Source organism: Fopius arisanus, unplaced genomic scaffold (assembly GCF_000806365.1).
Source record: "Fopius arisanus strain USDA-PBARC FA_bdor unplaced genomic scaffold, ASM80636v1 scaffold00031, whole genome shotgun sequence".
Classification (NCBI taxonomy): domain Eukaryota; kingdom Metazoa; phylum Arthropoda; class Insecta; order Hymenoptera; family Braconidae; genus Fopius; species Fopius arisanus.
The window spans coordinates 1,174,059-1,199,093 of NW_011887770.1; the positions used below are offsets into that span (position 1 = coordinate 1,174,059).

General features: G+C 38.7%; 2 protein-coding genes and 1 long non-coding RNA gene across 4 annotated transcripts in view; all 3 read right to left on the reverse strand.

Moving 5' to 3' along the window:
- LOC105265725 (uncharacterized) overlaps nucleotides 1-17,843 on the reverse strand; it is a 77,946-nt gene extending 60,103 nt beyond the window's left edge. The window contains exons 1-3 of the long non-coding RNA XR_892095.1: nucleotides 17,505-17,843; nucleotides 15,464-15,518; nucleotides 5,916-5,986 (exon numbers count right to left, since the gene is read on the reverse strand). This is a non-coding gene — a long non-coding RNA (uncharacterized lncRNA). The remainder of the gene's footprint in view (nucleotides 1-5,915; nucleotides 5,987-15,463; nucleotides 15,519-17,504) is intronic.
- Nucleotides 8,333-10,620, reverse strand: eve (even skipped). Its single transcript, XM_011303365.1, has 3 exons — nucleotides 10,339-10,620; nucleotides 9,591-9,796; nucleotides 8,333-9,330 (listed from the first exon to the last, which is right to left on the reverse strand). The coding sequence occupies exons 1-3, from the start codon at nucleotides 10,496-10,498 to the stop codon at nucleotides 8,584-8,586; spliced, it is 1,113 nt and encodes a 370-aa protein (XP_011301667.1). The 5' UTR covers nucleotides 10,499-10,620; the 3' UTR covers nucleotides 8,333-8,583.
- A 3,866-nt stretch (nucleotides 17,844-21,709) lies between the features above and the next one.
- LOC105265727 (48 related 3) lies at nucleotides 21,710-23,014 on the reverse strand. Of its 2 annotated transcripts, XM_011303389.1 has the most exons (5): nucleotides 22,913-23,014; nucleotides 22,754-22,822; nucleotides 22,231-22,367; nucleotides 22,012-22,171; nucleotides 21,710-21,940 (listed from the first exon to the last, which is right to left on the reverse strand). In XM_011303389.1, exons 2-5 carry the CDS (start codon nucleotides 22,799-22,801, stop codon nucleotides 21,788-21,790), a joined length of 498 nt encoding a protein of 165 aa, XP_011301691.1. In that variant the 5' UTR covers nucleotides 22,802-22,822; nucleotides 22,913-23,014; the 3' UTR covers nucleotides 21,710-21,787. The 2 variants fall into 2 exon arrangements, with proteins under 2 accessions (XP_011301691.1, XP_011301690.1); XM_011303388.1 differs by having other exon boundaries at nucleotides 22,754-23,014.
- Between the last annotated feature and the right edge of the window lie 2,021 nt (nucleotides 23,015-25,035).

Below are 25,035 nucleotides of genomic sequence, written 5' to 3' on the forward strand. Positions count from 1 at the left end.
ACCACGGGTGATTCTCACTGAAATTTTGTATCCTACTGAGGGGACAATGATGCCTAATACTGAAACCTTGACACAATATTTTGACGTGCTCCTCCCAAAGGATTTTTCTCAAAACTGTCCGCAATGTTTTACTGGAAATTTTCATTGACTTTTAGAAATATCAGGGTGAATCGACCATGAAGGGGTATCCAGAAGACGAATATTGGATTCGATGAATAATTTGGGAGTTAGCAATCGATCGTCATCGAATGACTGGAATGAAAATTTGCCTCACGTAGAGTTAAAATTGCAGGAAAAATTGTAATTTTTCCTCAGTGTTATACGTTTTCCGGTAATTTTAACCAGAACGTCAGGGTAAATTTTCTGAAATGTTGAGGAGATATGTATTATTGCCGAATGCACTTAATTGTTACTCGTCACAGCCTTGAGGAGAAAAAGTGGCGGAACGAGTAGAAATTCTGTCGTCTCTGTGCCAGTCGGTCAATATTTCCAAAATATTTAGTACAAGGTCCAGAGACCCCCTAGGAGTTGGCACGTGCCGTGAACTCGAAAAACCCCACTCGGGAGGTGTCTCCACAGGAGATTGAAAAACTCTGAGAGGAAAAACTCTCACCTTATAATGTTTATTTGAAAAATAAGAGAGGATTTCGTTGCACCTACGTCAACCTTGACCGACAGAGTCCCTGTACTCTTTCCAGTCCATGTATTTCCATCCCGAAAATAGTACGTCTCCTCGGTGGAAAGTTTTATTGGGACATAAATAATGGCCTGTGGACATTGTTCATACACCCCACCTTTACGACCCTTTTCCCTCGAAATATTCGCCAGGATCTTTTGTCGAGAGTCACCCCCATGGCTTCTGTATTATACATGATGAGTCCAAGGTGTCTATGACCTAGCAAATTCATCAGCGAGATGATTATTTTTTATAATCTCTCTAGTGCTCCCTGGAAATATCCAGGATGGAGACATAAATTTTAAATTCAATTATCTGAGCCCATCCAAGTGGCTTCTCCCGTTTTGCATTCAATTATCTAATTTAATAATTAAGTTCCCTCAGAAAAATCACTAATATTCATCATTCTTCCAATTATCCCTGCCAAATAATTATTTTTATCACTTCAATAAAATTCGAAATGCGCCAAAAATCATCACGATAAAGAAAAATCCCTTTTCAAAAAATTCAATGGCACCGAGTAATTACAAAAAAAAATTGTTAAATAAAGTATCAAATTCTCAAGATTGAAGTATAATTTTCTTCAACATGTGCGATTGAAATGAATAATTTTTCGGGGTATATCTCTCGCTGGAAACGATAAAACGGGATGAGGTAGTAGGTGAGTTGTTATTTATGAGAAAGCACGATAATGGTACGTATGATGGGGCACCCTAGGACTTGGGAGGGAAGGAAGGAGAAACCTGGAGAAAATATCTGAAGGGTTGCCATGGCAACGGGAATTGTGTGGGCGGGTACAAAAGGCAACACGCGCCGCGATGAGAGAGTCTGCCATGTTGGTCTCAGGCCAGCTATCGATAATAGGAAAGATAAGGTCGTTTCCTCCCCCACATCCTTACCAGAATTTGAGGTATGAAATATACATTAATGTTGCAAAATAGCTGGTGCATCTGAATATTAAATCGCCCGGTAATATCATCTCCATTGGATGAAAAATTGTCCGATAGAATTCCCTCCGATATTTTCCCGGAAAATTGCTAATTAGATTAATGAGCCCGGAATTAAATTCCAACTGATGAATGCGTGTTAATTAAAATAGACGGGTGGGTGTGGGGGTGGGAATAACTTTGAGAAATAAATTCCAAGGCAGTTAATCCGTTATAGTGCGGACACGTTAAACTTGTGGGGGCCTTTGAGTGGATGAGGGAAAACAGGGCATTCGCGCATAATTGGCTTTGAGCATCGCCACCTGAGACCCGAAGGATTGCCAACCGCACATACGATGGGGGCCATTTCCATTCGCACTCTATAACCCATTAATCTCGTTACACTGATAAAAAAAAAAGACTTTCTGCCACGGGTATTTACCCGGCGCACGATAATTTCCGCCATTTCCGCGGTTTCGTCGAGGAGATGGAATTATCCGGTTGATATTTTTGTTTTCCCAAAATTGAAAAGAAATCACTTGAATTCTTAAGTCATTCATTCTCCCCCAACATCGACATTTGTCCGATCCCGAGAAATAATAGCCATCGCCAGTTTATTTATGGCATTAATTCTCTTCGAGTTTCACCTCTTTTTCTCCGTGAATTTATGGTTGAGCGGTGGAATAGTAAGAATTCAATTGACAAATTGTTCAACAGCCACATGTTTTCGAACTGGGGATTCTCCAGGTGTTGGAGGCAATTAGATTGTGTGAAGAATTAGCCGCAGTGGTCCATTGATGTCCATCAGGCTCCATTAACCCGAGAATGGGCCCTTTATCCACCCGCACTATAAAAATCTGGGCCATATGCTCTATATTGGTGTCACTGGAGCAATTTCTCAATCGAATTAATTGTAGTTGAGAGGAAATACACAAACCGCCCACGAGGATGGATTCAGTAGCCGAATAGGAAGGACCGAATTTTTGGGCATTAGGACCCTCTGGTTGTGACGGAGGCGGATAGACCGCTGGGCGAGTCTAACGCGACTTTACGGGGCCTCAAAGTTACTCAAAAGGAGCTATTGAGATGTGAGATGAGTTCCTCTCGGTTATTTACGAGCTCTGTTTACCGACAAAAATTGCGGGTGGCTCTTGTAATATTTACTCACTGAATTTCCTGATCTGTTCCCATCAATACATTCTTCACACGTCAATATTTACGCGGAGAGAATTTTTTTCGCAAACGTACACCGATGGCTAGTCTTTTTCTGGATTATTACTAGAAGATTAAAGTAATTGCAATTGGATTCTCAATAGATTGGCAATTAGTTTGGAATTCTCAATATTTTTAGGACTGTAGTTATTCGCTGTTTTTCACTTGGAATTTCCGATGGGATTTTCGAATTTAATATTGAGTGAAAATTATGGAAAAATTGTAGTTTTCGTCATTGTCATGCGATTTTATTCTGATTTTCCGGTAAAAATGTCTGATTTCCACTTTGTCACTCGATTACTGAGGGCCCGAGTAAATTTTATTGAAAAAAATTTCTCTCTTTGTATTATCTCAGCGTTTAAACACAAGTCCTTGAGGAAATTGATTCATTTCTGAAAATATTTTCCAAGGACCTTGCTTCCGTGACGTTGGAATTATGAAGGATGAAGAAGTTTAGAAGCCAGACACTTTGGTTTCCGTGGGCTAGCTACCGTGCTTCCAAAATTTTCATGATTTACAATCTTGTAACGCTTCTATCCCACCCCCCAACCCAGAGTTGGTCGCTTATACCTACTGAAACGTCGAACACTGGAGATTTCCTAAGCAAAAGGTAAAACTGGACCCCCAAGTTCCAACGCATTTTCATGTGCATAAGGTAGTATCATAAAATAATAAACCCACTATTAGGTGAGAGAGGAAGACCCGGGACTCCGCAAAACCAATGGAGCCCCTCCTTTTCCAGCCTGAACGGTTATTTATAACTTCTGTAACGAATTTAAGCGCAAAATTTAAAAAAAATGCCGTTGCAACAATTCGCCAACTTCCCAATTTTCCAATTTCCTCAAATATCGACTAATATCTCGAAAGCCAGTGATTCCACGAGAAAATATCAAAAGCCCTTTCTTCCGGAGAATTCAATTATCTATAAAAAAGTTATCAACAATTTTTTTCATAAATCAGAAATACTCGAGATCGATGGGGGATTAAGTGCGATCATGTCGCAACGGTGAATTTTTGAGTCTTGAAATTTTTCGCGATTGACTATACTTCGGTACTAAAATGGAATGAAAAATATGTGATGGAAGAACGTCAACGGGAAAAAATAGCGGAAGCACCTGGGATATATTTAATGGTGTACTACGAATTTAGAAAATTCACCTCGCAGGATAGTTTATTCCTCCAGTGATGAATTTACGATGCGCGATATTGGATCAAATGAATCAGGTTCCCTCATGGAATTAAGCGGACTTTTTTTTTCACCCCGAGCTCAGATACATTGGCTTGACCTGGCCTACCCATTTTGCCTTACACCTTTATTGACTGCCTCCGTTCCAGCGAAATGGGGCTTTTCTCATTGGTTATGGGGCTGTCGTACATCTTTTTAATTTACGCGTCATCCCGCCGTTTACAACGCAACAGTCTCGCCCAATTAATTTGCATTAGCCAAATAAATCGACAAGAAAAAATAAATAATTATCAGTGGTAATTATTAAACGCGAGAGGTCCAACGACAAAAAAGTTCTTTCAGCACCTGAAACTAGCTTTTAACTTTCCGCCTGCCGATTTTAACTCCAGCGGATGCTGTTATATTTTTCGTTCCGTTGTTCGTTACGGTCCCTAACATATTTTCCTAAAATTGCATGTTTCGAGCACCGTAGGACACCCCGTGGTACATTTTGCCGTGGAACGGTGGATAATAAACCAAAATAAAACCATGGAAAGATTTACAATGAGGGGTTTCGGTGCCTCTGAAGGTAGCCTAGGTAAGGCACTCAATTGAGAGCTCAATGACCAAAAATTTTGGCTTCAGAGGGGCGAATTCACTATTTCCTCAACAATCTCTACAGTTATTTGTTTAAAAAAATAATGAATCATGTACGAGTCACGCGGTGGTCAAAAAAAAATTACTTTTATATTTTTGACGGTATGGGAGTGGATTTTCAATTAGCCTGAATTTCGTCCCCCCAATATCAGTTTATCAGGCCCCGCTCGGGGGCCTGATTACTCGATATTTTAACATTATTTTCTGAGCTTTTTTGATAGATTTCCGGGTACATTCCTGTTGACTACAAACGATTAACCGTAGCAAAGCCACGAAGACGTCCAAAGTGTCATAAAAATGTGTAGAAGCATAAACACATAAACCCTTGAGGAAAATAGTCCCCTGGTGGTCCCACCGTTGGCCAAGAGGAAAAAATAAAAAAACGGCGAAAATTTATGTGCTGTTATGTAAGTTGTATGAACGATGTTTTCGGGTCTAGTGACAATTAGACAAGGTCGAATTTTCGCGTGGTTTACCTTGTCGGTTTGAATTGCGGTGGACTCCCCGGATTTTTCAAGGAAAATGCGTTTTCTGAGGGCTCGTACAAAGAAAATTGCCCACTAAACTCACGAACGATCGATAATCAATCGTTTACACCGAGAAAAAAAAAATTACTTCTGCAAATGAATTTACTGTGAATTTAAATTATTCCGAGTGAAAATTCATGGAAAAAATGTCAAGACCTCTGTGAGAATTGGGGATATTGATAATTATTTCTGCTCTGATAGAATTAATCGATTTCGATCGGTGACACACGTCCCGGTATCTTCCCACGCATGGACCAGACCATCTCCACCGAAAAAAATGCATTAAATTCGTCTCACTGGGTGTAGCAGAGAGAAAACCAGTCGATTTGTGATACTTAACGCGAGTTTATCATGTACCGAAGTTTATTATATTTATATCGAATCGAAATACGTTTTTATTAGATGGGCGGAGATTTGGGGAGAGATCGGCCAATTGATCTGTGGATATAGGGTGATTCGCAACGGCTCGACGTTTATGAGGGAAAATTGGTGTCCCACAGGAGATCAAACGGCCGATTAATTTTATGGGTTATACGCGTGTGTACTATGTTCTTGTCCATTGAAATTTATTAGTGCAAAATCCACAGGTTAGAAAAAAAATTCTATGTAATTAGGCTTGAGTCCGTTAACACACATCTTCAAGTTTAAAACTCAAGAACTTGGGATTTTTAGAATTTGTTGTTACCGTAGGGTTATTATAATGTTTATCGATTTCGAGCGATTAAATTTTGAATTGAAATGTAAAAACTCACTCATTCGATGATTTCTGCGTCGGAAGGGATTTCTCGATGATGAAAATGGAAAAGTTGTGGTGCGACTCCTCCTAGAACAGAAAAAATTCAAATGAAATAGTTAATTTATTGGATAAAGAATAATTCTCAGGTCATAAAATTGAAAAAAAAATCTCTCGCTAATTTTACTATTTCCAGAGGAGTGTGAAAGATTTATTAAACTCCCTCAGACTCACCGAGAAAAATGTGCGAGGGAACTTGACCCGCAGCGGTACTTATCCCTTTTTTTTTTGGGTCAAAAAAACGGGTTGAGGGAATTGGGTTTTCGGAAACCGGTGCAAAAAATGTAGGTCCCAAACGGAGGAAAAAAACGTTAGAAAAAAAAGGGTTGTTGGGGCAATATAATGGACCCTAAGCTTCCAAAGGGTTGACGAGAAGTGTTAACTCTATTTACGGATATTGTAAAGTTCTCTTGGACGATTTCCCCCATTCGGTCAGTTTACAGCGTTTAGGTGCCATAATGTCTTCCCGAAATGGATGAAAAAATTTACCCCTGCAGATTGGGACTTCCAGCGATGGAAACCCATTTCTGGAGATGAATGACAGGTTTTCATCGACAATCAAAGACGATATCTCCATGTTTTGAATTTCTCTCGTGTTTGTTTTCATACTCAAGTCTCCAGGGGTTCACGCAGAATTTTCCTGTCGACAACAAACCCTTAGGAAAAATGTCACCATGGGTGGCTGTTTCCACGCTTTCACTATAATCTAAACGTCAAGGCGTGTTTCAGCCTCCATCTCCCTTTTCTTCTTCGAGTTTTGACTTTTCAATTAGCCACAGCCTCGCCTTCACCCAAATATTGTGCCTCAGTTAAATTCGTCATGCTGTTGTACCTTTTCTCAAGATTGTACATTTTTCAGTAACAAAAAATACCCCGTCCCGAGAAAATTATTTACACTGATTTTTCGCGGATGTTTCACGTGTCTATTTGGGACACCCCCAGGGCGAAGCTCGTAGAAATATTTAGGTTCTGCTAAATCAGGCGTGATCTACAAAACAATTTTCAAGTCAAGTCAAGTTTTTCCCCGATTTGGTAAATTTTTTCATTTTTTACATCCCTTCATAAATCGGTATAATCGATAATTGCTCAGGTAGAATACTAAAAAAAAAACAAGCGAAAAGTCAATGTAAAAAATCATCATACCCGACTGCTGTAAAAATTAAACACTAAAAATCCGGAAAAAAAATGTACGGAAAATTTTTTTACTGGTCTGGCCAACTGACTCCACCATTTTTTGTAAAAGACTTTACGATACTACCCCATATGAAAGAACTTTTACAGCGAAAAAAAATGTTTGAGAATTTTTTGTCGATTATTTTTTTACGCTACGGCAATCGACTATTTATGGGTGGTAGATTAGCAGTTTTCTATTTGGGTTCAGTATACTGCGACGTTTTTCGAGTCTCAGTGGAGGATTTCGGGATTTTATGATTTTATGATACTTCCAGACCCTTTCGGAAAACACTCGGGGCGGGTGGGAGCTGTGAGGTACCCCTCTTCGTTAATATGACCTTTTCAAGAGCCAGGATGAAGGCAGATTATTATATTTATACTGAACGACGAGAATTTAATCAGCAGAAATTAATTCCCAAGAAAATCTTGTTATCATTTTTTACGCTGACAAAAATAATTATTTGTGTCAGTATTTTATGGCAACAAAGACCTGAAATAAAAAATTTAAACGTAGAATTACACCAAAAAAATTGTCTTATCACCCCTCATCTTCCTTCAATTTCCCCAAGAATGTTGTTTCATCCAGGCGTTTATCCGAAATAATCTGGCCTCCCTCTCGTGTTCACGGCTATGAAATAGTCATGTCAAGGGGGGGATAGTCCCCTGAGAATTGGGGGAGATAACTTGTGAAACAGGGCGGAATAGTCCCTGGAAGAAGGAAGGGGAGAGTTAATTGAGCTTCGGGATACAAGCCAACCAACTGCTCATTTTAAATCGCTTCTCTATAAACCTAATCCCTCCCCTTCTCGTCTACCTTCAAAACCATTGTGTTAACATCCAACAGCTCTTTCCTCCCTCACCGTTAAACGATCCGCATTAATCCACCCACAATACCAACATCAATTTAGAAATTCGGGCGATTAAACTTTCCTGATTGATTCATCAGTCGCCGAGGAAAAACCGAGACCAGAAAATTCTCCCAAACCAAATAATTCATGTCAATTGACAATAGAAATGAAAATCTTCTGTCAACGGATCATGTTCACAGAATCATTAAATTTCAATAAATCAAACAATTTTATAAAATAAAAGAAATGGATAACGGGTGAAAAATGTGAAAAGATTATTTTCATATATAATATTTATTTCCCTCTGTCTTCACTGAATATGTACACACAGACGATTCAAAAAAAAATGGTCACATTTGGCGTCACAATAAATAAACTACAAGTTATCGACACGAAGAGAAGTTAAAATTTCCTTATCTACTCGCTATACATTTTATTCGCACAGCGACGGCTACACTCCAAGCATAAAAAATATCCTACAATATATACAATTTGCTGTACAACAATTGTACCCCCACAATATTTACAAATAATTCATAAACCTAACTATCGACTCTGCATTGCACAACCCCAACCCCAATCTCCATGAAGAAAAATTATTCTCCTTCACGCCTTCTCCGTGATATCGCTCTTGTAAGGTTGGAAGAGCTTTGGTGGTTCGATCTTGGTTGTCTGTACAGGAGTCGTTCCAATAACCCCATGATAGTATCCTCCATGCTTGCTCTCGAATGCACTCTGAATGCTCTGAATCTGAGCTGGAAGTCCCACAAGATTAATTCCAACGGGCAGTTTAAGTGGTGGTGATGCCTTATCACGAGCCTGAAGATGATGTCCATGATGATGATGCAGTGATCCTGCGCAATCGCAATCACTGGATGCATCAGAATGAGCTGGACTGAGCTCTGGTACGTGCGCAGGTCTGTATTCACCCCCAGCTCTTGGTGTCAAGGGTGGATTAACAGTCTGACTAGTGGGCGTGGCGACAAAGTTGTTGACATTTGGAATAGGCAGATGAAGAGGTGGTAGGGGATGATGGGGTTGCATGAGATGAGGATGTGGTGGATAGGCTGGTGATTGTGGATGAGGTCGATGAAGTGACGAGCCATTTCCACCATTTCCATATGGATGATATCTTGCTGCATAGTAGGCCGCTGCTGCTGCTGTTGGATAACTCGGTGTAACACCAAGATGTCCACCAGGTACTGGGCTTGAGTGATAAGGCGATGGTGTCATGGCTGCTGTGGCTGCTGCAAGAAGGCCAGCTGCTATCGCTGGATCTGCATACATTGCGTACGGCCAGGCCATTGCCATTCGCTGACGTTTGTCTTTCATTCGGCGATTTTGAAACCACACCTGCAACACAAAATTCAATCATTAGTTCATCCCTGGTTTCTTAAATTTATTTTTCCTGATGTACCGAAATAAAAAAGCCACTGCTAATTGAGTCGCTTGACACCTCCCCTTGCGCATATATACCCATGTGTTTACTCTACTGTTGTAAGAACCCACCGACATAAAATTCTTGAAAGCTATAATCGACGATCAAACAAACTACCGCTTTACCAGTAAAATCAAAGACACTGGGAGTGATATTTAATGAAGTATGGGCTTACCTTGATTGTCGATTCGGGCAGGTGTAGTTCAGCAGCAAGTTCACACCTTTTTGGACGACTGACGTAATTTTCACGATGAAATTCCTTCTCCAAACGTGACAATTGTTCACGAGTGAAGGCTGTTCTGTAACGCCTTATGTTTGGATCCATGCTGGCAAGTGATGGCTGCGGACACTGCGACTGGTGACTGCTTGGGGATGATGCATCTGTGGGGGACAATAGACAAATGGTCAAATTTTTGTGCGGGTTTACCGCACATTGCCGGAGAATTTTCACGGCTAGAGGAAATCACTGGGAGGTCTTAGGGTGTCTTTGACGCACCGCTAAAAGGTAACAATCCAAAGTTTTGCGTTTTTTTTGTCGGTCTATTTCTCAACTTCGGGGAAATCTCCCGTTTATCTTTCAAGCTTCCTCCATTTCGTTATCTCTCACTAGTTCAATACGTCCTGCATTCTAACTATTCCAAATTCAAACATGTTTACCTGAATGGTAATATGGTTAATTGATGAAGGGTACGCCTGAAGTAATAAAGTAAATCCCTCCTTATTGACCCGTAATAAATACACAAGGGCATTGAAAATTTCAAAAGCAGAAGACGCACGGTCTCTTCTGAGAATGATTTTGAAAATTACAAATTAAATGATAAACACGACATATTTAATAACAAACTTTGAATTTTGAAATTGTGAAAAAAAAGCGTGGGGTGGATCGCGGATAATTAAATAATTACGAGAAAATAATGACTTACCTTTCTCTGGGGTTTTCGGAATGACACTTCCGATTTGCGGACTATGAGGTGGACTCAATTGATATTGCGGTGGCACAAGATCAACGACAATAGTCTCCTCGTCTCTTCTATTCCTCTGATCATCATCAAAGGTTCTTCCTTGGTATCCCTGCATTTTCATTGGTATCTTCGATAATATCACCTCGATAAACTCGAACACAACCGACTATTTTTTAGTCTTCAAAATATCACTTAATCACTTGTCGAAGTTGACTGGAGAACACAGATATCCCGGATGGTGCTCGTTCACTTCGCAAGTGCGACTGAGCTTTCAAAATGAGGTGCCGGGATTTTATACGGGGATAATGGAGAGGGGGTAGTTGGCTTGGGGTGCTGGGACCATCATTGGCTGATGGTGACCCTCGGCTACTCCCACCAATGGAGCACCGCCTTTCCAGGGTTCTCACGTACTTCCCCTCTCTCATCATCAAATCGTTTCTTTCCCTATTTTCCCTGATTTCTTCTTTTTCCGTTTGTGAAAATTGAAGAGAAAATTCACCCCCTGCTTATCCGTGATTATTCGAACGCGTAAATTTCAAGTAAATGGAAAAAACCACTGGTTTCATCATTTCGAATTATTTTCAAGAGCTATTGAAAATTATTGACGGGAACTTGAATACTCATTTCTATATTGGCTCGAGATTTTTTTTAATGTTTATCGATTGATAATTCATTTATTTTTTAAATAATTCAAGTGTTTATTGGCGTTTGTATTGTATTTGGAAATACACCATGGGAATGATTTTTCCTAGGAAATCCCTTCGGAAATCGTAAAAATTTCAGCATTAAAATCTTTCACGTCGTTCAATTGTTTAGGAATTAGAGTTTATGACCCAGAAATTAACTTTTAAATTATATGATATTATTGGAAAGGTAGAATTTGGTTTGACTTTTGGATTACCTGCATACGAAGACAATGACTTGGGATGGAATATGACTTTTGTGGGGTCTCCACGCCTATTGAAATATTTGACGTTAGCTCTAATGGTGAAAATGTTGAAACCAAAACTGGAGCAACGGTACCAGAGCTCTAACCGTCATAATTCATATTTTCGTGCTCTCGAAAACTTATTGATTTTTATTGGTATATGTCTGTTGTTAGTGAGTGGGAAATTGACCATTGAGATCCCAGGAAAAACGGGATCATCCTTTTTGGGACCAATTTTTCCTGTTAAACCGGCATTTCATTCTTTGCTCTATTTTTACGGTTGTATTTTTCCGAAAACTCAAACCAAACTTCAATTCGCTGTGAATTATGACGTCTCAGGTCAACCATTTTCATAATTGCATTATTTTTTTCGAGATCTGCATTATATGTCGCTACCAGCCACAATTTTTGGATAAAAAATGTTTTTGGAGTGATTCAAATTTTTCGATATTGAAAGAATTATGCGAATCACACGTGACATCGAATTAATTCACAGAGAAAAAATTCTTGGAGTCATCTGCATACCTGAAATAAATGGTCACGTAAAAATGTGACCTTTTATTCTCCAGGGATCTCGTAAAAACGTTTAAAATAGAGCAAAAATTTGTAAAATATTTTTACAACACCCCAAAAATATGGAGCACTTTTCTATCTCGGTATTCATTTTTCTGCTCCACTTTTATGGAGACGACAAACTGTTTTGATGTTATATGATGTCTTCCGAATTTTTGAGGGGCTTTTTTTTGACGTAACCTTCAGATTTTCAATGAAACCGGGAAATTTATATCTCCAGAGAAATTTCTTGTGCAACTGTTCCTAAAGATACGCGAAATAAAAAAAAATCCAGAATTTACTCTTTTCTTCGGACATTTGTTCAGCATGTGCGAGTGAAATCTTGGGGTGGAAAACAGAATGAAGCCATTCCTTTCTGTTTGGGAAAATATTTGGGCAGTTTTAATGGGCCTACCCCTTTTTTTGTGGGCCCCTTTGACCCGAGAAAGTATTTCTGCGTTGCTTTCCGACGGCGAGCATCGGGGTAATCTCCTCGAAGCGAGAGAAAACCCGAGCAAAAAAAAGGGGTCGAGAATATTTTGTGCAAAAAAAAAAGGGTTGACTCTCTCCCGTGAAAACCCTTGCCCAGGAGGAGAGGTAATGGTCAAATTTTGGAGCAAAAAAAAAAAGGGTTGACTCTCCCCCACGAAAACCCTCGGGAGTCTGAAGGACCCGATTATAAAGTTTATAGACACACGCCATTTCGAAAATGAGGGATTAAAAATTCGTTTATTGATCTGGGTTTGGGTACGTTTTCCCGGGTTTATTGATGGGCTTTTTATTACCTTTTCTCAACCCTTTTGAATTTGCAAGGATTGAGAGAGGATTAGAATAAAATTTGAGATATTTTTATGACGCTCTTAAAATTCCTTTTCCAATTGTTGCGGTACTTTCCTATCCAGTACCCGAACAATTACCTCGCACTTTGATATTTTTATCACGAATTTTTGCGTTTCAGTGAGAATTGACTGAAACAATTCTTAAAGTAAGAATAACAGCAATTCTACTCTCGGTTTTATCACAGTGAATATTTTATGAATCGAATTAATTATTGGAGGGGATCACATTATCGCAATTGTGGCGGTTCATTCGATTTCGATATCTTGTAATTATTAAATCAATAGTAATTACGGGATAAGCCTAATGGTTTAAGCAAAATCCTGAAAATATTTACCCGGATATATCAAACTTCGGTATTATCCCGAAGGGACAAGGCGGATAATCCTTCTCACTTACAAAATAAATACATCTCCGGAATCAGATAATCTGGAGGACTTCGTCGAAGATAGTGACATTTCCGGAAAGTCAAATTTGCAGTTGCTATTTATCAATTTTTATTCTCACGACAAACAGAAGAAGAAAATAATTTCCTTGTTTATTCTGAATGGAGTAAAGTGGAGTTTCTTGAGCGAAAGTATCTCCTCTAGTATTTATATTTCTCGAAAACCGGCAAACGGTTTTGGGGTGCAATGGATTAGTCCAGCGGTTGAAATGAATCAATTGAAAGAAAATATGTGCCCGGTCCTAGATGGGGGGTCATTTTCCTCTTTAAACCTCGACCGTAATTAACGACGTACGACAATAGTCCTACCTCTTTCATCTCTCCCTCCCCGAGGTACTTTTATTGCTCCAGCAATATTGATCGTTAAATATTCGGAAAACCTTTTCAGTTCTAAGAACTCCTCGGTGCATGAAAATGCGAAAAAAAAATCCGGTTGGTAAGAGGTATTAAATATGAATGTGAACGTAATCATCTAATAATTTACTCTAGCACCGACTGCCCTACCTGGACTGAGCAAAACCGAAAATCTCATTTGAACTTGCAAAAAAAAATCGAATCAATATTCACGTGCCGATAGTAATAGACAATAATGAATGATGATAAATATTTTCAATGTTTGTTTTCGAGCCTTGGAATTTTTTGGATTGTCTCATTTAAATTAATCACTGGTGGCTAATTGTTTTTAGTTAACCCGTTTTTTTCACTAGTTTATGTTCGAACCGAATGGATATTGAGTGGACGTCAGAGCGAATAAATTTCGCAGGGCCGAGGGAAATAATTGATCGTTGAAGGTAGGTGAGGGTGGATGTGGTTGCAATGATGCCGCTGATTAAACTGCTTGATTAAGCGGATAATCAACTCGGCTGTGTTCCAATGTATATTTCACATTTGGGGAAAGGCCTTTACGGCAAATCAATACTCAGTGCAGTTGGTTCACGCCCACCAACACAGAGAAACCTCAATAGTTCTGATAATTCGTCAGAAAAACTCTGAATTGATTTGAAAAATTAAAAAATAGCTTTCACGACTACTCCATTCCCCAGGAATTGAGACCGTGACTCATTACTTTCCAAGACACGAGTTGAAAAGAATTAGAAACGTCCACCCCTCAGGAGTAAAAATTCACAATTACAATTGAATACTCCGAATCACCAGGAAATATTTCAGGTAGAAAAAATCCATAACGAGGACACCATTGGCGACAGAATTATGAAATATCCCCGAGTTGCAATAAAATTTACTCATCGTGAGAATTGTCTCTGCAAATCGGATTATCCCAATTGTCGAGACAAAAGGCAGTTTGTACGAATGTGTGTAACCCCTGAGAGATTGAATAAAAGTCAAATAGTTGGAATAATATTCACAGGGTTCGGGTGGTCAAGACAATGAGCCAATGCCCTTTGGAAATTCTTAACAGGATTAGCACCGTAATGATGATTGCTGGACTACAATAACATAACTGCCTGGGGCCTGTACTTGACTGCATTGACTTTGAGAAAATTCTCCGCCCAATATTCGCTAGTCTGGGTGACTCTTGTACCACTGGCATAAATAACGAATTATCTTGGTGAATGAAAAGGCCCTTTCGCTCCCCTTTTCTGGTCAAAATTGACTTTTCTTAGTTCTTGGGATTCACGGTCATTACCGAGAAGACAACTGGTCTCCCTGAGAGGTATGTTTAAGTCCTTTGCATATCGTTTCCACGATGATTAATCCTATTATTAAGAGGCCAATCGTATTTTGGTTCAATAAGGTACCGGGGGAAATGAAAATTCACGAGTGAAGAACAATTTCTTGACCGAGTGTTCTCCTCGATTCTAATTCCAAAAAAACTCAAGTCAATTTGAATTGAAATTCATAATTCATTCATTCATTGACAACCCCAATTTATTATTTACCGATAAATAAATAAAAAATAATGTCCTGACGTTTGTATTAATTGGATTGAGTTCGAAATAATATTTATTGAATTGGAAATTAATTGTCCGTCCTTTGAAAATCTACACCGAGGCAAGAAATGACCGCGACCTTACGTTTATACATTTATTGTAAAATATCAGGGGAATTGCAAGCCAGAGAGTTAGTGTATGGTGCAATATTCTCATAAAGCCATTAGAGTACTTGCCTTGGTGGAAAAAAGGGGGGTGAGAGGTTTTAACACTCGTTAACTACCCGGCCACTCTTTGACAATGGATCTTTGAAAATTTTGGGCAATACTTGATGTCCATATTTCCTCAAGACCCCAAGAGTAATTTTACTGCTGCTGAAAGTCTGGCAATTTCTACGCAACTTCAAGGACATTGAATTTTCAACGCTTCTCTTACCTTTTGAAGCTCCGGGTGCTGACACCGACGTATTTAGCTCCTTGGCTACCAAAATCTGGAAAAATAAAAAATAAACTCATTATTAATCATCGAAAATGATTGAAAATTAAATTGATTGAATTTCAGTTCAGTTAAACAGGGCTTCAACTCTGAGCGTGTTGATTTTAGGTGAAAATATGAAGAAACATTTTTTTTCGAGAATTTAATTAGCTACAAGAAAGCTCTTCAGTATTTTCACCTAGAATTGATAATTGGGAAGGGAAAAAGCGAGGGACTTCTTCTGTATGAAAAAAATCTTGTTTTGTCGTATTCAACCACTTAAACACTGGATATATTTCAAACTGAAAATTTCTCCACATTATTTGGAACATGATATAATAAAGCGGATGTGAGTAAAAAATCTAGCAGCGGAAATAGTCTCGACTGCAGGAAGAAATCCTCGATATTCTTAAGTGGTGGCTCTTAATTTTTTTTTCTCTCCCGAAAATGCATAACACGAAAAGTGTCTTAGTGCAGATGCAATGGATGCTGATCGAGCTTGGATTTTTTTGCTGTCAACCAAAAAAGGTCTTTATGATGGTGCCCTGATCGAGGAGATATTGGAGGCATGTGTTGCTGAAATGCTTGAGATTTTGACTGGTGGGATGGGTAGGTTTATTTGAAAACAGAAGCCTAATTCAAGTGTTAGCGCTTGTTAACGACTGATTCACACGTATCCGGAGGCTCTGCATATTTTTGGGGATTTTTGAAGGTGCTGAAGAGTCGGCGGAGATGAAAGAATTATTTCTCAAGAGTAAATAACGAGTTCTAAGTGATTTTTAAATTATACGACTAATAAAAAAATTTCTAACGTCCCGAAAACCCCAGGAAATTCCTCAAAAATGAGAAAAGTCAATTCAGCTCAATCAATTTAATTTAACTGATTTCTAAACTGAAAATAAAATCCATTTCATCTCTGGAATTTTTCTTTAGATGATAACAGAGCATATGAAAATCCCTCTTTTCGTATTGAAAAAGTAAATGAATCATGAGATTTATGGTCAGATATGATCTGCTGTGTGAACTTTCTTGATGAATACGTTCAAAAAAAAATCTGGCAATTGTGAATAAATTGCTGGAGATGAATAGAAATTGGCTGTGACACAATATTGTTTGAGACGGCCTGTTGCACAGCTTCCGATGATGTCGGCAAGATCGTAAAGCCTGCATCACAGGGCGCACACACAGATCTCAAGGACCATCATCCAAGTGGATTCCACTCAAGCTCCATAAGTATCCTAACCGGTGCGACACAAATGTCCACATTTCAAGTGTTGCCATTTTGCAGCATCATACCCCAGATGTCCTTTTTCCCCAAACCATCAATCCAAATAAAAAAAAAAGTGATGAAAAAAAACCTAGATAACTCTGGATCTATCATTCCACGATGGACAATTAGCCCTGGGGTTTTGGCATAGCAAGTGAACGAAATTTAATATCTCCAATTTAGCCCGATCATACCCTAATTTAATCAAGTTACTCGGCTTCGAGATTTCCAACACCTAACTCGATTATAAACTTCACCCGGAGCATTATCAACGCTTCCAACCCACCTACCCCTCTTCATCCGAGATATCAGGGTCTTATAATGGGGGCAATGAGCGAGGTACCTCGGTTATGACTCCAGTTTATTACCCCAATTTTTTTTTAATCAGAGAAAAATCATGAAAACAAGATTTTGCTAGATACAATGACGAGGATGAGTCAATATTTGTTGACATGGAGAGGTTGATGACACAGATTCGATTGTTGGTAAATAGCCGTCTGTTATCGAGGAGGATGACTCAATTAATTCAGTGCCAAGGAGATGAGCCCATGTTAATTTTCTTAAATATACATATATCTCGAAAATTATTGATGTTGAGAGGAAATATTAATATTTTTGCTCGAGGTTCATCATCTACGAGAGCGTTGTATCAAGTTCCTCTTCCCATCGATATATTTCAAGATGAATCGATAATAAAAAAAAATAAAAATACTGGATTTCATCCTGGAGACTTACCCTGTATGAATATTCGTAGTCGGGGATGAAAATATCTGTTGAAAATTATGCAATAACCTCACTCACAAATAAAAAACCCCCGAAAAAAATCATCGACACTGACTCTAGGTGCAAAACTGCCTGCCCAAAATGAAAAAACCCACCAGAATCTCTGGAGATCATCTCCATGATCTCCAGGACATCTCCCCCGATTTCAATGACTTCCCCTCTAACAAAAACAATTTATTATTTTACCTATTCAATTATCACAAACAATTTTTCTTCTGTTTTCCCTTCCCTTGTTCCCGCACTCAACCCATTATTCCAATTTATTTTCTTTCGAATGAAAAAACCGCGTCTGAGAATTTTTACGGAACGTCTAGAGACCCCCCAGCGATATCCCGCGCGATTAATGGCGCCGCACTTAAAAAAAATACAACAATAGCTTCGATTGCCTCCAAAATGCTTTGTCTTTAAGATGGCGGTCTACCGCCCCCACCGATATTTGCGCGGGCCTCATGATAGCGCAGGCGCGTGCCACTCGTCACTCGTCGGCTCCCCTCTCCCCCACCCGAACCCAAGACAAAGGAGTCCGCGGCTACCCCCAACAGTGAAACAAAGGACGCTTCGATTTCCTATTAGTAAATCGATAATCAGTGCTGTTCACGCTCGAAAACAGTTAACAATTGAGTGATAAAGCGATCGTAAGTCTCGGTGAGTGTTTTCGTGATGTTTTTCGGGCTTTGTGCCCCTCGGTAGCACTTTCTTAATTAAACAAAACAAAATAGCAATTATTATTGTGGGCTAGCAAAACGGTGGGGGAGAGAGTTATTAGTGCATTATGGGAGTGAAAATGGCGACAATGCCCTTTGAGAAAAAATGGAAATCAGTGTGCCTTGGGGGATTAAGAAATGGCGACACTACACCTCGCGACAAAAAAATATTTCTTTTTTCGAACTACATAATTCGAATGCATTCATACAAATTAAAATATTAGTGAATAGTGTGTGTGTGTGTGCGTGTGTGTGGTAGCGTGCGATTAGTTGTGTGAATTTCGGTGGTGAAGTGATTGTTTGTGTGTGTGTGTGATTCTGGTGCTGAGGATTGAGGGAAGCCTTTCCTCACTAATTTCCAATGAACTTTCAACATTTCCTCGTTATCCACTCGAGTATACCCAGAGGATTGGGGACTGGGACGAGTTCCTGGAGCTGATGTGGGAGAAGCTCCAGTCGACGAGAGGTAATTGAAATTCATACATTTTTTTTTTCAATTTATTTATTTTCATCTGAATTTCACAATTGAATTTTATCTGATCCAGCTCGTACAAAACAGCAAAAGCTAGAAAATATTTCAATATTTTATTGGTTATTATTGTTTTTTCTTCTCTCAATTAATTCTATGGATTGTCAATTTTTGTTACAGATCCAGCCAGGGTGAGTGAAAAAAAAGAATTTTTTATCTTGTCTGTACTCCGAAGCTATAGCCAACGGATTGGCTTTTCCCAAGCGATGGGGAACCCGGTGGTGGTGTATAACGCGAGGGAGAGGAGATCTTCTACTCCTAGTGGCTTTATCCTCTCACTTTCGCACATGGAAGTGCCAAAAGGGAGGAGAGGTAGGTGGCGAGCAGGCAATAAGGCGCTGGCTACCACGCTGTTACGAGCCCTGATCTAGCTTGAGTTTCGTATATACCCAAGCGGCTCGCTTCACACCACCTCTAGCCTTTAACATTTTATTCGGTAAATTGTCTTTGAATATTACCCCCCTAAAGTCGCGTTGAATTATTCGTGATACTTCCGAGAAATGAGAAGAGAAAATATATTGCCAACCGATATTCACGAAGGCAACAACAAATATTTTTCACTCATTTCTGATAAAATTCTAGATTGATTGGTTTTTATTACACACACTAAAACTCAATGATTTCACACCGACTTATATTTTTTTTTGAAAAAATGGTAGAGGATCTTTTTATAGTTTTAAGCTACAGACGATTAACTCCATGAACCCCTTCGACACGAAAAAATAATGATAGCTTTAATAGACTGCAGGGGATTACTCCAGACTCTGGAGATGTCCCCATAACCCGGGGGGAAATCATAAACTGAATCGTATATAAAGTTGCATTAAATTCGTAACATCATATGGTAGATAATACTATTTTTCTCTGAACATATGCGGAGGGTTTTACCCTGTCATCACAATGAAAATGATAAAACGAAAAATATCACTATCGTTTTTCCCGGGGCAAATCGGATACGGGGAATATCCAAAATCATGATGAATTCATCATTTTGTCGGGCAATAACGTTCAGGGAATAATTCATTCTTTTCAATTCGCCGTTGTAAATTTTTTAAAGGTAATTGCAATAAAAGTGTGTAAAGAGGTGGGTTCAGAAGAGGTTCGTGTAGCGATGGCGGACGAGTATCCACGGGTCGATACTTTGGAGCCTGCCTCTTCATTCGTGTGGGCGTTGGCGTTCACCGGATTCTCACAGGTTTCAATTCTCCCCCATTGCAAAGAAAAAGAGAATCCTCAATTCTTCCATTCAATTCCGCAGTCAAATTCTCAATTTTTCTTATTCCCAATTCATCTCAATAATTATTAATTCTAGATAAAAAACATTTTATAAAGGATTTGTTTAGGGATAATTCAGGCAAAATCATCCTCGACGATAATCTCCTCGGCTTGGTAATCTCGAAAATAGAAAATTCAGTTTTCCCTCGTTGAGTCTTTTTTCGAGTCCTCTAGAGACCGGATGGTCCATCAGTCACCAAAAAAGGCGACAAAATTGATGCAATAGATCCCCCAATTTTTTTTATCTGTCGCTGAGTTTCTAGTTGATCGTTTTCTCCATGAATTTAATGCTTTGATAATCCTCGATGACTGGTGTGTATCATATGAGAGGGCTTATCATATTAAAACACGCTCAATTGGTAGGAAAGTGAGTGTAGAATCGGACATATGTTCACCAAATTCAAGTCAGGGGCTTTTTGCACGGATACCCCCCGTTGTCAGCGATTCATAAATATTTGTCGAGGGCTGGACAAACCCTTTTTGCCACCCCTACACCCTTATTTACACTTGTTATCCCTGCGATAATCCCTTGGTAATTTTTTCTTATTGAGAATTGATTGAAATCACAGAGTTGATAAATCTTAAATGAATGTTTCGATTTATTATATATTGAAAAATATACAAATGGCATCCGTTCATTTATAATTTGTAACGATGCAGACAATTTTCCTCTGGTTCTCAATAATAAATCGTTATTCCCGAGATTATTCCATTTGTCACCGTAACAATCTTCCCCTTACGAAAAAAAGTGTAAATTACTCGAAAAAAAATCGGTAGAGTGGACACAGTGGACGGAGCTTAACAAATGGTCTCAATCATTCTAGAAGCGGGAAAAGAGTCGGCCCACAGGGGCAACTTGAATATTTAAAATGTGATTTGTTCGTTGAAGCCGCCGAAGCGTCCGATTCTCGGGGAAAAAAAACAGTAGGAAACATGAAAAGTGGTTAAATTCTTTGCTCATGGGTTTTGTTTCCCATTTTTCCATTTCCACTATCTTTCTTCTTTTTTACGGGCCAATTTGACCAGGAATATTTGTATGACAGAGGCAGAAACACCGGGGATTGTGAGATATCGTTGGGGGGTTCATAAAAATTTTATTATCTCTCTTTCAGGCATTAAAAAGGGAAAATGAAGAATTTTTCCGCTTTCACTTTGCATCACTGATTTCCGTATTAATTATTCTTCCATTATTCCCGTTTAATGGAAAATATTTAATTCGGGCTTTTATGCAAAATTATATCATTTTTTAAATCAAGATTTGTTGTCGATTTTCTATTTTATCATTTGATAATCAAACATTTCTCTCGCGGTTGTCGGTATTGGATAAATTTGGGTTTATCGACAGATCATAACACCAAGATCGGGAATTATCCGTGCGTCGGTAAAGGAGTAATAGTATGTCGGTATTAATAATATTATTTAGTAGCTCCGCTCCGTCGGATGGTAATGGAATTTCCATTTTAAAATTCATTTGCGAATGTTTTATGAGAAAATAAGAAAATAGGAAAAAAGGAAAAGTCCCATAAAATTTCGGTATTGAAATACATTTAATTGATTCTTTTATTTCTTGTTAAGTACTCATAAATAATTTACTGGAAGACATTTGATTTATACATTAATATATCCTAAATACGAACATAAATCCCTCTAATCACTGGACCAAAACTGACAGCCGAGTCGATAGCATTGCTTTTTTTTTCGTAATCAAGGCGTATGAAAATTTATTTTCAGTTGGGTAAATAATATTCCCGTGGAATATAATCTGCTTTTGGACTCGCTGGTTCAATCCCGAGTAGTTCACCCATGAATGCGATGTATGTGATTGCGAGACGAAGAGTCTCAATTCGCGAGAGTCTCTTCTCGTAGGCGAACGTCGGAACCTGGAGCATAAATATTTGTCGTGATTAATTTTTTTACAATTACCAAGGGAAATTTTTATAGTAACATTTACTTTTTTGCGGAGTTTATCGAAGGCCTCATTCAGGTTGAACATTCTTCGTCGTTCTCGAATATTGGCTGCTCGTCTTTGAGAGACCGAAGCCACTCTCCGTCGGGGTTTCTTCGTCGTGGACGTCGGTTGATTCGGAATTCGTCCGTTTGACGTGTATCGACTGTTACAAATAATCGGGAAATTTATTAAACCCTCAGGAATTTTATAAATTAATGGTACCTTTGATGAAGTAAAGCGCATGGCTGGCGATATATTCCATTGCTGTGATCATTGACGTGGGGATGGGTCGGCGGTGGTGGTTGGTAAAGCACCGAACTATCCCACATGGGATATCCCGGCATTTCCCCACCTACGTACTGGAAAATTCACTTATTACTCAATTAAATCACTGATAGTTTCAACAAGCTCAACTTTCGGGAAATTACTTCGAAGTTGCATGAGATAGCGAATTTTTCGGCGAATTTTTACTCCTTCGATGAGGGAAATATTTCTCGAGGTTTTATCTATTAGCTCAATCAATTTATTCTTTACTTTGGCTGACACTAATTTGAATTTTCGCGATCAATTAAAATCTGGTGGCAGGAATAAAATTTGAATTCACAATTTTTTTGAAACCACATTCACCCGATTCCCGGTGTAAATGTTAGAATTTATTGTAACCGGTAGATTAACAAAAGAAATAGCTAGACGAATGGAATATTTTTCAAAAATTTATAAATAAAAATTGCCCTCGTGTACTTACTGGGCCCTGATTTCCGTTTATTTCCCACAGAGGTTCGGTGTAGCTCATATCCACTGGAATATCCACGGGCTGTCCAATAAAAACAATTAAAAACAATTGCACAATATCAACAATTTTGATGAACTAATCCAGACCTAACGCCATCGATGAAAAACATACAATAATAATTCACTGGTTAAAAACACGATTCCCTTCGAAAAAAAAATGTCAAATCACTCGTTGACTTTTAATTTGTTGATCTGCACAGTTGTTTTTGATCTCTCACCAATGATGTTTAACAGTGAAGTGACGACACCCTGGATTAATCTCGATGGCCCATGGATTTTCTAGATGATACCGAGATTTAAGTGTAAACTCCGCCCATTGGTTGGAGGCATTTATGACTGTCGGCTCGTGATTCGTCGATATGAACCGAGATCTCACCCCGGATCCTCTCTCATTCGTTCCAGCATCAGCTGGGGTGGTACTCTGGACCACTTGCAGCTTAGATAATCATCAATAAAGCACTTGCTCACGCGAAATCATAACTACATTTTCGCGACTTTCCGTCAACAGTTTATGATTAATATTCCCGAACGAAGCGACGAAAAATAATACTAATTTTCCATCAGGATAAATAAACAAATACAAATATTTTCTTGCGATTTAATAGCGAAATTACGCAAAAATAATTAAAAGAAAATTTCGGTTTGACGAAAAAAGAATTCGGTGAATTTTTAATTGTTGTTCTGCAGTACGGAATATTGGGAAGAATAAAATCGGGGAAATCTCGGCTGAATAAACTGTTATAGTTCGATCCCCGAATGGACTTACAAGTGTCATATTAGAAGGGGCTACTAATCGAAATAATAAGAGGGATGATACGAGACATATTGCTAACGGGGCAGGGGACTTCTGCCAAAGTGTGACAGATCTCTTGTTATTCGTAACAGAATTAATTAAAATCGTATTAGTCAAGTGACTCCATATCAAATCATATGTCATATTTGCCCCTCGTTGCAACGGGGGTGCATAAATTTATCTATATATCATAGGCCTTTAATCCCCAAAGCAAATTGTTTTCTTTCCCTTGTGTAATATGTCTCGTGCTTAAAACCGAGGTTTCTCCAATTTTTTAACTAGAAAAAAATCATCGAAATTGGAATTCTCTGAGAGAAATAAACGTGAAATCAAAATGATAAGTGCAAAAAATTGATTATCAGAGGAAAATCATTTTTTCCCCGGAAATTTACGGATTGAATTGCCAGGCCATTTTTCTCAATTTTTTTTATTTTGCTGAATCTCTCTCGATTCCATTTGAAATTGAAGTTTTGGAGGATGGAAAATGGTGGAGCGCCGACGCCTGGAGCATTGATCCAGGGCGTCAGCTTGCAGTTACGTCTACACCGCATATTACAGTATAGATATATGACTGGACTTATTCCCAGCAAAAATAAAAAAAAGGTTCCTTCGGCTGTTCCACAAAATTCCATTCTCCTCGTACTTCAAGCGAATTTCTATCATTTTTCGTTCCAAGCATCGTAAAAAAAAAATAAATCCAGTTCTCCTGAAGATTGATGGAAAAATGAAAAATCAATCGATTTTTGTACCGCGCGGCGAATTATTTTGCGAGGTGAAATATAAATCGGCTGGAAAAAATCAGAAATTCAGATTGTGGCCACATTTCGTCGCGCCCAGTTACTCCCCTTTTTGTTACGCCTTTTATGAAGGAAATCGACCGTATAAATGCTCTGAAAGGGGATAATCCTGTACGAGCCTAAATAAGTCTCCGGGGATCATTAGAAGTTCAATAAACACTCAGAATAAAAATTTTTTTAAGTACCCAAAGAGTAACCCGACCAAGAGACTATCAAATTTCATTATTTTCTCTCCAATTATCAATTATTTTCTTACTCTGGAGGGATCACGATAGGTCAAAATGATGATTAAGGTCGAATTATTCCACCGCTCCCTTTCATAAAATTAGTTTTGGTGAATTTAGGGAAAAACGAGTGAAAGGGGGTCCGAAATGTTCGTAATCGCACACGTGTTCCAGCTTGAACCAATTCGATCATGTCTTTTCACATTTCAAGAGAAATGACACATCGAGAAAAAAAGATCAATGGTATTAATAAAAGTTTTTGAATTAATTATCGCCGACAAAATTGCAGCCCCATCGTTTTGGCTCTCTCATTCCTTAGCTATGTGAAGTTGGCATCGAAGTTTGAAAAATCTAACTTTTTTTTGTTGGTTTGGATTGTACTCATTGAGTACTTGAATGTACCCTGTGCACTTTTTTTTGT

Coding starts and splice junctions, on each gene's coding strand:
- eve (XM_011303365.1), bottom strand. CDS start 10,498: ATGAAAATGCAGGGATACCAAGGAAGAACCTTTGATGATGATCAGAGG. Junction 9,797..10,338: donor TCCGAAAACCCCAGAGAAAG/GTAAGTCATTAT, acceptor TGTCCCCCACAG/ATGCATCATCCCCAAGCAGT. Junction 9,331..9,590: donor TGCCCGAATCGACAATCAAG/GTAAGCCCATAC, acceptor TTTGTGTTGCAG/GTGTGGTTTCAAAATCGCCG.
- LOC105265727 (XM_011303389.1), bottom strand. CDS start 22,801: ATGAGCTACACCGAACCTCTGTGGGAAATAAACGGAAATCAGGGCCCA. Junction 22,172..22,230: donor TGCGCTTTACTTCATCAAAG/GTACCATTAATT, acceptor TATTTGTAACAG/TCGATACACGTCAAACGGAC. Junction 21,941..22,011: donor TCGATAAACTCCGCAAAAAA/GTAAATGTTACT, acceptor TTTATGCTCCAG/GTTCCGACGTTCGCCTACGA.